The sequence below is a fragment of the Mustela erminea genome, chromosome 4 (assembly GCF_009829155.1).
Source record: "Mustela erminea isolate mMusErm1 chromosome 4, mMusErm1.Pri, whole genome shotgun sequence".
Classification (NCBI taxonomy): domain Eukaryota; kingdom Metazoa; phylum Chordata; class Mammalia; order Carnivora; family Mustelidae; genus Mustela; species Mustela erminea.
In genome coordinates this window covers 65,342,779-65,356,354 of record NC_045617.1, presented here as the reverse complement: position 1 = coordinate 65,356,354, position 13,576 = coordinate 65,342,779, and the positions used below count along the sequence as shown (strand labels likewise).

Here is a 13,576-nt window from a genome sequence, read left to right as displayed (position 1 = left end):
AACAAATAAGCATACTTTATTTAAGGAAGGAAACTGCTATAGAACATTAAAATTAACCAGTACAATTCATTAAGTATCCACCGAAAGCTCTTACTTGTCTAACAAAGTTTTAAGGGGATAATTTGTCATTTTATTAAGCAAAATGTATTTGCCTTAGCACATAAATTTCTGTGAAAATACTTCTGTTTAAAGTTGACAGAATGGTCCACTTTATATTTCAAATAATTTCTAAGAGTGGCATGGTAAGAATTATACCAGATGTTACTCAAAATGAATGAGTCTGACAAAAGAAAATCCATCCTCTTTAGTTAATGCCCATTACAGTTTTTAAAAAGAGAAGTAATGCTGATTCTTTGTAATATTATGGCTACCAAGTTCCTGTATTAACACAAGAACTGGAGGACTAGACTAGAAATCTGGAATTCCTGTATTCTCTAATAATAACAGAATTATCCACTATAAAATTTAAAAAAACACAGTAAATGGGGTTTCAGGAGTTTTATAAAATATTTATCAGCCCCCCAAAAGCCACAACATACCAGTAATTTTACCAACAGAGGAGCTGGTATTCTAAACTCTATAAATAGGCCATAGAAATCAGTTGTATAGAACAGACACAGAAACAGTCTCAAAATCAGGTAAACAAACAACAGCTATTACCACTTATGACATTTTATTGGCATATGACAATTTACAAGGGTCCCTGTTGCATTATACATCACACTGAGTAAGAATCGTTTAGCCATCTACATTCATTTGTATTGGGTAATATTTTTACTCAAATTATAATTTAATTCCCAACACTTGATTTTAACTGTGACAAAAGGGAACAAATAATTCCTTAAAGTTGGATGCAATTAGAAAAACATTTTTTGCTATATTATATTAAAATTCCTAGGATGTTGAAAGGTATACACACCTAAGTAAGGACTGAGTCATGGCCTTCTTAAACAGCTTTCTTAATCCTTTCTGGAAATATCCTTTGGTTCACTTTTATTTTCCTTCTCTAGGCAAAAGGAAGTCTGTTAATGCAGGTATCAAAGTTATTATTTTCTGCCATTTTTAACAAAATTCCTTACTAAGAGGAACCATTCAGCTTTATAATATGTTGTGAAGTGTGGAGTTAAATTGTGGCTTAAAAAACACAACACAGGCTTTCTCATATGCTTGGCTCTGAAAAAGATGTAACATCCACAATGGCATCCTATTGCAGAGTTCTATCACCCTTCCTACTAAATTCTAGTATAATCCTTTCCTCAATTTTGTTTCATAGAATAAAAGTAACCAAATCATGTTTCTTTCTGGGTTAAAGCAATGCATTTGCATTTAAGATATAACCTGCTGTTAGGATTTAAGGAGCTTTATTCCCACTCCCTATTAAATAGTTTCTCAGCAAATTCCCATTCTCCTATTGTCTTAAGTGGAAAAACAAAACTGCACATTTAGATTCATGCACAGAGATTCAGTATCTAACCAAATAATAACTGTTAAAATAAAAGCTAAACTTATTTGTATAAAATAAAATGGTTGTGAAAATTCTCCTGTGTTGAAGATTAAATCCATGTTGCTTTAGCATGTAATTAAGTAGTATTCTGACTAGGAGAAATTAGCTGTGTCCTGATTAATACAATACAAACTTGCTCTGAAAGTATTTCCTCTGCTCTGTAACAATTTCAGAAAAGACAAAAATAGGAGAAATCATGCAATACTAAAGATCCCAGGGCCATATACATCACATATATTGAGTTTTGATTTCTTATTTTTCCCTCTTAGCAAATGCCCCTGGCCACAATCTAGGTGCTTGGAGCACTGCAAATCAAGTGAAGATGAAAGATTCATGTACTTAAGATCTTTGAAAGTTCACACTAACAGAATAAGCATTACCTTCTTTTAATGCAAACGTATGCAACTCATTTGGTTGCTGAATTAACAAATGAGATTTGACTAATTTTATATATGCTCATAGAGCAAGACAAACTTAATACTGAAATTTACTATTTCGGATTTTCATCTTAAGAACTATCAGCCTAAACAAAGGTAATTTACATCTGAAAGAATATCTACCTGAAGAATAGAACCCTTGGGAAGAAGAAGAAAAAGCCATTTTATAAGTTGCAACTGAAATAGGGGGAAAAGTAAAACCAAGTTAGACCAATACTGCAACAAACTTCCTGCCAAAATTTTTTATTGAAAAACAAGTTACTTAAAATACTACTAATGAACAATGTTTTATCTATTTTTCCTTACGGTTAGACTACAAACTAATGTTTCAGCTGTCCAGAAGCTCAAATAAATATGAAAGATATGAAATCAGGTACACCTTTCTAATGTATCAAGTTATTCTGCAGGATAATCCTCTTCCATACCAAGACCAGGATTACAGGTTATGTTCTGTTTTCTTTAAAGTAATACATTTGGTAGGAATGGATTTTTTTATTTGTATTATTATAGACCAGTTCCTCTCTCAACAGGATTAGCTGATATCTAAGACCATGACTCAAACTTTCAAATAAGAATAGAAAGAGAACATTGAATTTTGAGCCCAAAAAGTGAAGGATCAGTTTTTATAGGCCATTGCTTGCTTTCAGTTAAAAAAACAAAAAACAGAAAACAAAACCCCTCATACTTGTGTATCTGTTAATAGCTTGTACTTTTTAGCGATTGGTAAAGCTTTTTATTCCTCTTAAACATCTGCTGACATGTTAAACTACCTTAGTTTACCAAAGTAAAAACCTTTTCTGTGGTACACCTCAAAAATTAGCCACCCTACAATGTAGTGCGTTTGAATTAAGGAGAATGTTAAACAGATGTATACAGTTAAAATAATTAGTGTGGTCTCTATAAACTTCTGTTCAGGAATTTGTATGTAGAGCTAACGTTTACTTCAGAATAAACATTAACAAACAGGGAAGGAAGAGAATCAGAACTTTCACAGAGCTGTACTTGACCATATCTTATAGACAAAGCGAATTACAATGCATGTAACAAAAACAGTAAAAGTATTTTTTAAAAGTTGATAGTTACAAATATGGTACGTTAACAATTTTCTACTTTATTTCAGTACAATTTTCAACATACAGTCTACTATTTTTCAAGATATTTGAAGACTTAAAACAAAATCTCTATTGACTACTTGCAAACAGTAAAATTTAAGTAAAATGCTTACATTCTTATTTGAAAACAAAAATCAGGTAAAAAAATGGTGGGTGCAAGTTCTGCTCTCTGTTGCAATCTCACTTCATATTTATTACTCCTAAAAAACAGAGAGAGAAAGAGAGAAAAAAGATTACCAAAAATATGGAGTGAAAATGAACCATAATAAGCATTGTCCCTAAAAATGAAATAAATAGTTAACAAACTGGCCCACCAAACCCACACTGAAGAAAATGTGTCAGAATCACAAGCTGACATTTTCTACCTTTTCTTCTTTGCGTCTGTCCTTCTTTTCTTCGTTATTTTCCATGGTCTCTTCTTCATCTTCAACAATTCCATCCCCTTGGTATTTGTCATGAGTCCATTTTGGACTGCTACCTGATTTTTTGAAGTTAAAGCGCCCTCTGCCACGTTGAAAAGTACCACGACCTCTTCCTCTTTTGGCCCAATAATCCACACCATCATCTCTGTCATCATGCTACAGAGAGGTTAAAAAAAAAATCATCACTAAAATCTCTTTCTTAAAGGGAAAATGATCATATGCCCACAATCATACTCATGGTATAAATATTCTGAAGACTAGGGTATGTAAGATTGGTAATGTTCTAAAACACATTAAAACAAATCCAGTAACACTGAAGTTTTCGGCAAAAATATTTTCCATTGTGAAAACAAATAATTACATCTTACTTCTTTGTAACCCAAGCTTTGAGAGCTGTCCAACTTTTTGGAGGATTTCAACTGCTAGATTATTGCCAATTTCCAAAGTTCCGAGATTTTTTTGTTCTCCATTATTTCAATATAACTAACTCCACTGACTAATATACTGCATGTAATTCAGTTAAAATAACCAATCGTTTTCCCAAAAATTACCAGTCATAAAGACATTAAAAAGTCATAAAAATATCATTACAAAACTATAAAATTTGTTAAGTAAGTGGTATAAATTATACCTTACCTATAGGAACAGATCTTAAAATCCTACTGAGGTTTAAAACTCAATGAATCTTACATATCTACCTTCTAAGCTAGAGAATTTCACATGCCTGATCATGACCGGATGGTCCCTAGTGTAATAGCTCAACTTATTTCTTCTTAACCAACATGAGGTACTATAGGTTTTTATTACTTTTAGTTAGTTATTATCATAACCTTAATTTTTCATTAACTATATCCAAATACAGATATTCCTCAAATTACAAACTGTTCCATTAATTAAAACAATCTGCAAACTTGAAAAGCACTTTACTTTCTGGATCAATAGATGAGTATTACATCCCAAAATACAAAACAAAAAACCAAGGTTCTCCTATAATGTAATTAAACTGCTGTCCATCTCAAACTCTCAAGTTTATCACCTATAGAAAAAAATGGAAAATAAAGCAAAATAATGCCCCTAAATGACACAACGGGTATAATGCAAACAATGTTGCATAATCAATGGAATACCTGACCAGCTGTCAAGTCACTAAAACTTCTTATTAAGTATTATGTGATATGAGCACCTTCTCCAAAACACAATATGCTTTTGTGCGTATTCATGTAAAACCAATCACCCTCCTGCATGAACTGCAAAGCTCAGTTACACAAGTAACACACCATACAAAAGAACAGTTACCAATTTCCAATAACCTATCTTTACCAAACTGATGAAAAGTGATTAGCAAGAGGTGTGTGGGACTCCATAAAAAATCAATTTAGGACTATAGGAAAGTGTAGATTTCAGAGTATCAGAAAGTTTAAGAGAAACCTGAAATAAAGTATTTTAAAATACTCTGCCACTCAAAATCATACCCACACAACTACATAATTTCAGGCTCCCTTCTGATATTAGCACAAACTCTAAAGTTTATGTTTGTTTCTGGTGTTTACACAGTATTCTATGCATTTGTGGGAAGAAGCAAACGGGTTCTGGAGTCAGAGGCATGGGTTTAAATGTTTCTAAACAGAGGCTGTGTGACTTCCTCATTTTAAAAATGGGAGACAGCTATAAAGGAACACAGTATTAATCTATAGAGTGCCCAGCCCAGTATGTGACAAGCAAGCACTCAAACAGTGGTGATAATAAGGAGCACTTTCCCTGTATTTACTCATCTAATCCTCAAAGAACCCTACAAAATACTGTTACTAATCCTGCTTTAGATATAAAGAAACCAAGGCAGAAAAACTGAGTTACTTGTCCAAGGCCACAAAACTGGCTCCTTCCACTACTCCTTAGGTCCATCACCCACAGAATACATTTCCCAGATATCCTGGTGGCAGTAAATGATTACCATAAGGCTATTAATAGTTACAGAAATAGAAAAAGCAGAGGCATAACCGAACACTAGAGTTAAACTAGCCATTACCTTTAAATAACCAATGATCTGACACCACAGAAAGAAAACAGCAGCTAAATCACACTACTTTTTCAGAGGGTATCCTGACAGCTAAGTGATTTTCATGCTAAGTATACGAACTCTTAATCCTCATATTCTAACTTGCAAGATTTTAGTCCTACAATTTTTAAAAATTACTTCACACGATAAGGGTCGGAGAAGTGAGATACTTACAATACACAAAACACATAAAGGAGGCCATATTAGAACAAGACCTTCTGGGGCACCTGGGTGGCTCCATCCCCCAAGGATCTGACTCTTGATTTTGGCTCAGGTTATGATGTGAGGGTCCTAAGATGGAGCTCTCCATCTGGCTCTGCACTCAGCAAATCTAGTCAAGATTCTCTCTCCCACTCCCTCTGCCCTTGCCTGCTCCACATACCCACCCTCTCTCAAGTAAATAATCTTAAAAAGAACAAGACCTTCTGAATCCTCTTCCCTACCAGGGATTTTTCTCTTCCTCAAAAGACAACATCAACACTGAGAACCTGTCCACTTCAGTACTTTCCCACTTGCTCCAACTCTTCACATATATTTTCCTGGAGTACTTATTATTACAAACATTACCATATCTTTGCATAAATCCAAAATCAGAGATGAAAAGTTCAAGAAAATAACGCAACAAATGTTACTATTACTCAGTACTGGAGAATGAGTAATCAGGTGCTTTCAGAATCTGGTTCTTGGGCCCAAGGCATGGGTTTAAATCCAGACCCCTGTTCTACTAAGCATGTAACTTTGGTCAAGTGACTTTGGTCAATCTCTGTACCACACTGTTTTTCATCTTCTAAAAGTGGAATAAAGGACACACCTCAAAATGATTTTTTATAAGCATGAAATAAGTTTATATATGTAAGACACTTAGGCACCTTTCTAGCATAGTACATATGCTCAATAAATGTTATACTATTATTACTACTAACTATTAACATGACACCAAAAGCTTCATTATGTCAATTATTCTGAAAGAACCTAAGGGAACATCTGTAGATTTTCAATGTCATCTCTTCTGAATATTTTTGTTTATATTTCTACTTTTAGTAGTAGCAATCTGTATCTCTGCAAAAGCAAAATCTTTTAAATTTAAATATCCATGTAAAAAACTAGAGCTGTCATTTCAATGGTTCATTAATTAAGAACCAAAATAATTAACTATGGGAATAGATTTATAAGAAAAAACGTATTAACATTTTAATTTTACTGCTTGTGAACATCAAAAACTGCATGTTTTATATAGAAATGAAGGTTTTTAAATACAGCCCAGAATAGCAACATATAAAAATGGTACTGCTACTTGTAAGCTGCTAAATTCTTAAAAAATCAGTAAAATTGCCACCTAAATGCCAAACTAAAATATGTCCCAATTTAAGATAAAAATTACAACACCAGATTCTGAAAGAATGCCATAGAAAAATGAAGGTCTGGCCTAAATTAAGTATTTGTAACACATTCAGAAGTATTAATTACCATCTACTTGTTCTCCTCTAGCTTCCCTTTTAACTTTCTGACCCTTAACATTTGGTCTCCTCTGGCTTTTTTTTTTTTTTTTTTAAATGAACACTCCTCACCCCCACTTTTTGACAAGGTGGCCTATTAATCTCTTTCAAATGGGTGATCTGGCTTTGTGTCCTTCTAGATTTTTTTCACTCCATAGATCACCTTATCAACAACCCACTGCACAAGTGCGCTTAATTTCTCCCTGGCACTTCAAGAACAGAACTTAATTATCTCCTCAAATTGTGTTCTTTCCTCTGTATCCCCGATCTCAGAGATTCCTTCATCTCACTATAAACACCCTACTACATACAGGGTCCCTAAGTCCTCCTAAATGTTACGTAACTTTTCTAATATCTAACCCCTTAGCTCCGACAATAACTCTCAGATCTATCCGTACAACCATGGTTTTTCTGAACTCTGGTTAAAACCCAAATTTATAAAGCTATTCTGGCCTTCCAGAATTTGGCTCCTGCTTTTTCTTAATTTTACCAAACTTAAACCAACCATCTAGCTATAGAGTTCTTTCTCAAGATGTTTCACTCCTGCAATCTGCAGTATACCTGCCTATCTTTCAGGCTCAAGATTCAAGCCCAGTTCCTCTAAGAAGGCTCTCCAAATCACTCTCTCCTTTGAAATAATCCTCCATTTCCTGCTTTGGAGGAAAACCACATGTATTCAGAACATTTGTTTCTAAAATCTGTTCCAGCCAAGAACTGAAATCATGATTTGTTTTTGCATTCATAGTATCCAGCATAAACAGCAGTCTGTGAATATATAAAGTCTTAAATCAAAAAGGAGATCAATCTTTTAAACTTTCCTATAACTGAATAACATGTCCTTCCCTGTCCACATGGTCAACTCACCCAATTCAAACAAGCTTAAATTTCCCCTTAGAGGAGTGCGTATAGAGTAAACTTTATGCGTAATACACTTTAAAATTTTTTTCAGACCTTGGTCATTAAAGTACCCAGGACAGTCAAATAGCAATTAATTTGATTGCCATTCTTCAAACAATATAGATCTAGTTCAGCATATAGCTCTCTCCTCTCACTTAGCAGATAAATTATGGGTATTCAGGTGTATTCATAAAAAGCCAATAAAAGACATGATTCAATACATCTATTATTTTACTCCTTGCTTCTGCAAAACAACTAATCTTCAGAACCAGTCTCTGAAACATGACTTCTCTGAAAAGCTGTAATAAAAAGTAAGTATTTCTGATAACAGTTTTGGTATTTTCTAAAGTGTCTATAATCATGGGCCGTTTTCTCCCACATCAAACTGCAGAAAATGGCCATCATTACCTAGAAACTCTCTCAGGATCCACATCCTCTAGTTCCATCTCTTAGAAAACTGCCTCAGAAGGTATTATATCACAAAGAAGCACCACATTAGTGTAGCTAGCAACTTTTCCAATGTAATTTTCCATCTTTCTTGTCTTCCAATGGAAGTAAACAACCTCCCTGAGATCCTTATTTATGTGTACTGTGAAAGAATTCTTTTTCATTTAAACAGGCAGCTGTGATGGTGAAAGGTAAATCTTAATGAGAAGTTTCTATAACTGTCATTGTCTTATAGACAGACATGAAACATATGTTAGTGTTCTTCTCTGAATGTGGCTATCAAATCAGGTACATTTTAAATTTTACCCTGATCAGCCTATAGGTGCTATCAATGAGGTATAAACAGGACCAAAGGGACCCACATTTTCAAAACTTCAAATCATCTGGGTAATGAATTTTTAAAAGGTTTCCTGCATTATGGTGAAAACTTCTCACAGCAGTGGATACCTGTACTCAAATGTATTCACCCAGTATGCTTTGAAAATTAATGCAAACCAAATAAACACAGATTTCTAACACCCACCAAGAAGTACTTCTTGCTCTTTGGGGTATATTCTGGATCCCATTCCTCTTCCTTCGGTCTCTTTTGAAAAGTAGTATTTGAGTTGTTTGGACCAGTATTTGTCCCAGCAAAAACTCCTCTGGCTCTTCCTCTGCCTCTAATTCGAAACTGATTAACATTAACAAAATTGTTTAGTAATGCAATCAAAAGGTATTTAGTTACATGCAAACTCTAATTTTACTGCAGTAACAAAAAACAAATTCCCTAATTTCCTTCCTAAATTTCAATCTTATAGCCACTGAGGATAAAAAGGGTGGCTATTTGGTATTTGATATTATAGGCAAAAAATTCTGCCTACTGAAAGTTGAAAAGGTTAAAAAGAAATGCAGTCAATCTAAGTATTAGCATACTGACTGCAGTTTCATGGCCTGAACTAATATTTTTAAATAATAAAGTTGGTTCTTTTCACCTTTACTAGCTGAAAGAGTTGTCTATTTCTTTGAATTTCAATCATAGGAGTCCCAAGTGTTCAACTACACCTATCACCATATAAGCAAAGCTCTTCTCTTTCCTAAATGATCTAATTAATGAACCCTACTAATAATTGACTGGATACTTGCTTACAGTAGGAATCTGAATATAGAAATTGAAGAGTCAAGAAGATGCACTACTACGAAGTCATTAAATAATTACAACAAATTTATGCAAATATGGGGGAAATGTGTATGCTATGTAGAATAAAAAGAAAAATTATATGATTTCTATGATTATACACATATAAGCAAGGACTAGAAGGCAAAACAGGCAAAATAAAAGTAGTTGTAAATACAGAGACTAGGAGTGTTTTTTTTTTTAATGTTTTAAGGTATCTTTTCAAAAACTAAGTAATTAAAGAACTGGATCTCAATCAATAACTTTACTTGACTCTTGGGTCTTTATGCACTATGCAAAGATACTGACCCCAAAGTTTAAAAATCTAGTTTATGTACATAAATTTTTTTAGAATTAGACAAAAACACTTATTTTTTACTCTGCATACAAAGAAAGCATCATCCCAGCTCCAGCCCCTCCTTCCAACCACTATATGGCATATCTTGAAGATAAATCAAATACCACTTCACTTTCCAAGACTAGTTCTGACTGTAAGAGTAATGACTCACAACAACATCTAAATCACGTATTTTTAACTTTCCTTATGCATAGTGAGTAATAAGTAAAGTCCTACCAAGAATCAAAGGTATTTCTACTACTTACAAAGGTTCCTCGTGGTCGGCTAACTCCTCCAAAGCCAGAGTATTCTTTCAGTTCATGGTGAGTTTTAAATTCTTCTTCTCTTTCCTTCTTACTCTCCTTTTCTTCTCGAGAACTGGGAGAAGAAGGTGATGCTGAGGATGATGAAGATCGAGAATGATCTTGCTCTCTACTTTTATGTTTACTGCAAAATAAACAAAGAAAACAAAAAAATATGTGCTACTTTAAAAAAGATGAAGACCCTGCTGAATCTTATATAAAAGGGATATTTTTCAAGTCAAAAAAAAAAAACAAAAAACTATCCCCTATTAAAATTATTACATAACTAAAATGATTGGGTGTTAAACTTTGACACAGTCTGTTTCCATTCTCCTTCAGTTATTTTTTTACATAACTACTGAAAAACATGCTATAGCCTGCCAGTTAAAAACTAGCAGTCTGGAAACTTCAAGAATAAGGTTCAGTTCTTCAATATTTTTAACTTTTTTGTTGTTGTTATTTTAAGGAAAAGAAAAGAAGAGTAGGAAAAAGTTAAGAATGTTCTTAAGGCCAAGTTTCAAAATGACTGCAGTTTGTACACTCTGGGTGAGAACAGTTGGTATGGTTTGGGCCGTAACTCCATTATAGAAATAAAAAGCATATGACATACAAATACCAGTCATAAATTAAAAAAAACACGAGTAAAATCCACCATTTACCTAATGAATAGCAAGAAAACGATTATCTATGATACTGAGTATTCCTACTATTTGACTCTATGATGATCAATTTTGTATGGTTCTAATGCAACACCCGAAAAGGTCATACCTGCGGTAACTCTTACCACTGCTAACAGTATCCATGGAAACATTACTTTGAAAGATAAATACACATTGCTATTTCATAAAAACTAGTCCTTCCTCCCCCCATCTCTCCCATGTTAAACCACTAGATTATCAGTTTAAAATTCTTGTACTCTGGGTGTTATGAGTTGAAAAAGTGCGGAATCAAGCATAACGAACCAAAGTTCTTACACAAACTGTTTCTAGAAATGCACTGCATTGAAGTCCAACCTCCTGATGTAGCCTGGATAATAGGACACATTAATTTGTCATTTTTTTTTTCAGTGTTAGCTTGCTATTCCAAAGTTTTTGTCCTCATCCACCATAAGCCGTGTAAAAGACAAATACATTTTTGCTGTAAAACAAATAATTTTAATTGTTTAAATTTAAACATTCGATTACACAGTCAAAATTGAAAGCAATTAAGCTGACAATTATTAAAGGCTAATTAGAAGCTAAAACCTAACTCACACAGTTTTAACAATTACCTGTCATCTTTGTAAGATTTGTATTCCTTGTAATCTTTTGGAGTTTTTTCCTGCTTTCTTGATCCACTGGATTCCCTGGAGCCCTTGGAATCCCCCCGTTCTTTACTTCTTTCTTTTCTCCGACGATCAATGTCATGCCGAAGATCAGCAGAATCACACCTTAATTTTTTATCTCCCTATAAAAGACAAATATAAAATACAAATTTCAGAAAAGATATAAGAAAAAATATATATATAATAGCCAAATTTTATGCCAGCTTCTAAACTGGTATTTTAGTATCAGAGAAGAGTGGACCATGAAATACTACTTCCACACTTAGTTTTAGTTTTTGTTAAAAAATATGCTAGGTTATTTTGATCAGACATTTGTATACACAGTGAAACAGGACTAGGGAAGTTATGAAAAGCTAATTATCTTGACAGTGTAGTAGGTTTTTGTTCAAAGCAATCCATAATAAACTCTGTAAACAGTAGAATGACATAATTATTTTTCCACTCAGCACATCCTCATTGTCATCACTCATCCTTTTCAAAGGGTTTTTGTTTTTTAAAAAAGCTGAACAATGACAGAAGTTATACTCGATCTGTAATTGTGGTATAGCTTTCTACCTAGAAAGTTAAGGGATCCTAAAGTAATGGTTCTCATTATTTAAGCCTCATTGTCACCAAGCTCTTCCCAATAAGTTGACCAACCCAATAAAAACCACTTCAAAAGGAAGAATTGTGTAATTTCCATAACATGCAAGTGGAGTATGAGTAATAAAACCAAGTAAGCTTCAATAAGGGTAGAAACAAAGCCAGAAAGAGAATATTCCCAATCCTGTACTCAGTATCTTGGGCCAATATACTGCCCTTTCTCAATTCAGGTATTGCAACGGACATTAGTTTAACTGGGTCACAATTCACCTCCTTCTTGTTCCATTGCTTTTTCAAATACTATATAATTTAGGAAGATGGAAAGAGGCATCTAGGAATGAAGAAAAATTATACATCAGTAAGATGCTAAGCAATGTGGACATCCTTGCTAGTATTCAACAATATGAAGTACTTACTCTGGGAAATCTAGCTACGATATTCATAAGCATTCATAGGACTGAACGTATATCTCTAAATGGTATCAACTACTCACCCATTTGCTCCCTGGGTAACAAAAAAAGTCTAATCAAGAGCAAAAACCTTCCTTTTTCACTTAGGTATTATATTACCAAGTCCACAAGTAACAAGATAAGTTAAGTAAAACTACTTTATAAACTCCAAAACTATATACATTAATTAACACATATTAATTATCCATTCAGATCAGAAAATGAAGGATAAAAGCAATGTCCTATCCTTGTCCATCCATAAGTCATCACTATATTCTCTCCTCCACATGAAAATCTGGTGAATAATGAGGAAAGAAAACAAGATACTCACTCTGTCAAGAGCACCAGGATAGACTAAATTGTTGGCAAAACAAAACCAACACTGAACCCAAGATATTGAAAGTAAAAGCCAAGATTAGTATTCACCTGTCAGAATCTGTTTTTCCAAAATCAGTATGCCCCATACAGAGACCACTTTCTTTTAAGCTCTAAATTTCGTATCTAGTAAGTCAACAGGATACCCTATTGAAATATTTGTATTATACAACTATTAATAACAGCTTCTGAAAATCAAAGTGCCAATGTTTTCATATTAGCGCAACTATTTAGGTCTGCAAAACATGTGGTCCAAGGGCTAATTATCTTCCAAGTATCATAAAAATAATACTTGGCTACAGCCAAAACTGAAACCAAGCAGCATTTCCAAGTCCCCTAATCTGCCTGCCATATGGACTAGCCTACCTAGAAAACACCAATTTCATATCAACAGAATGTATCAGAATCCCCTTAAAAAAAGTCATTCTATTCCAAAGACCTCCCTCCCCCAACATTCACAGGTCCTTCTCTCAAGTTTAAAAACATTCTTCCCCAACCCACAAAAATTCCAATAGTGAGTTTTCATTCCAAATGTTCATTTGTAAATCAATCAGTGTGGAAAGCTCATTTCTTAGTCCAGATCAAAAATGCCCAGAAGCATGGGGATTACTTCTTGTTCTTGCTGTGAAAAACCTAGAAATATTAATTTAGGCATATATAAATCAAGGAATATTTATTCTGGC

The 13,576-nt window shown here is 33.7% G+C and overlaps 1 protein-coding gene across 6 annotated transcripts in view; it reads right to left on the bottom strand.

Moving 5' to 3' along the window:
- Nucleotides 1-654: 654 nt before the first annotated feature.
- Nucleotides 655-13,576, bottom strand: part of BCLAF1 (BCL2 associated transcription factor 1) — a 29,871-nt gene continuing 16,949 nt past the window's right edge. For 2 of the 6 annotated variants that reach the window (XM_032339424.1, XM_032339425.1), the window contains exons 9-13: nucleotides 11,434-11,609; nucleotides 10,128-10,308; nucleotides 8,895-9,041; nucleotides 3,419-3,631; nucleotides 657-3,253 (exon numbers count right to left, since the gene is read on the bottom strand). In XM_032339424.1, the coding sequence (XP_032195315.1) occupies nucleotides 3,248-3,253; nucleotides 3,419-3,631; nucleotides 8,895-9,041; nucleotides 10,128-10,308; nucleotides 11,434-11,609 (723 nt within the window). In that variant the 3' untranslated portion in view covers nucleotides 657-3,247. Of the gene's footprint in view, nucleotides 3,254-3,418; nucleotides 3,632-8,894; nucleotides 9,042-10,127; nucleotides 10,309-11,227; nucleotides 11,301-11,433; nucleotides 11,610-13,576 lie in introns of those variants that run through there. The other 4 variants (XM_032339426.1, XM_032339427.1, XR_004284935.1 and 1 more) reach the window with 3 other exon arrangements.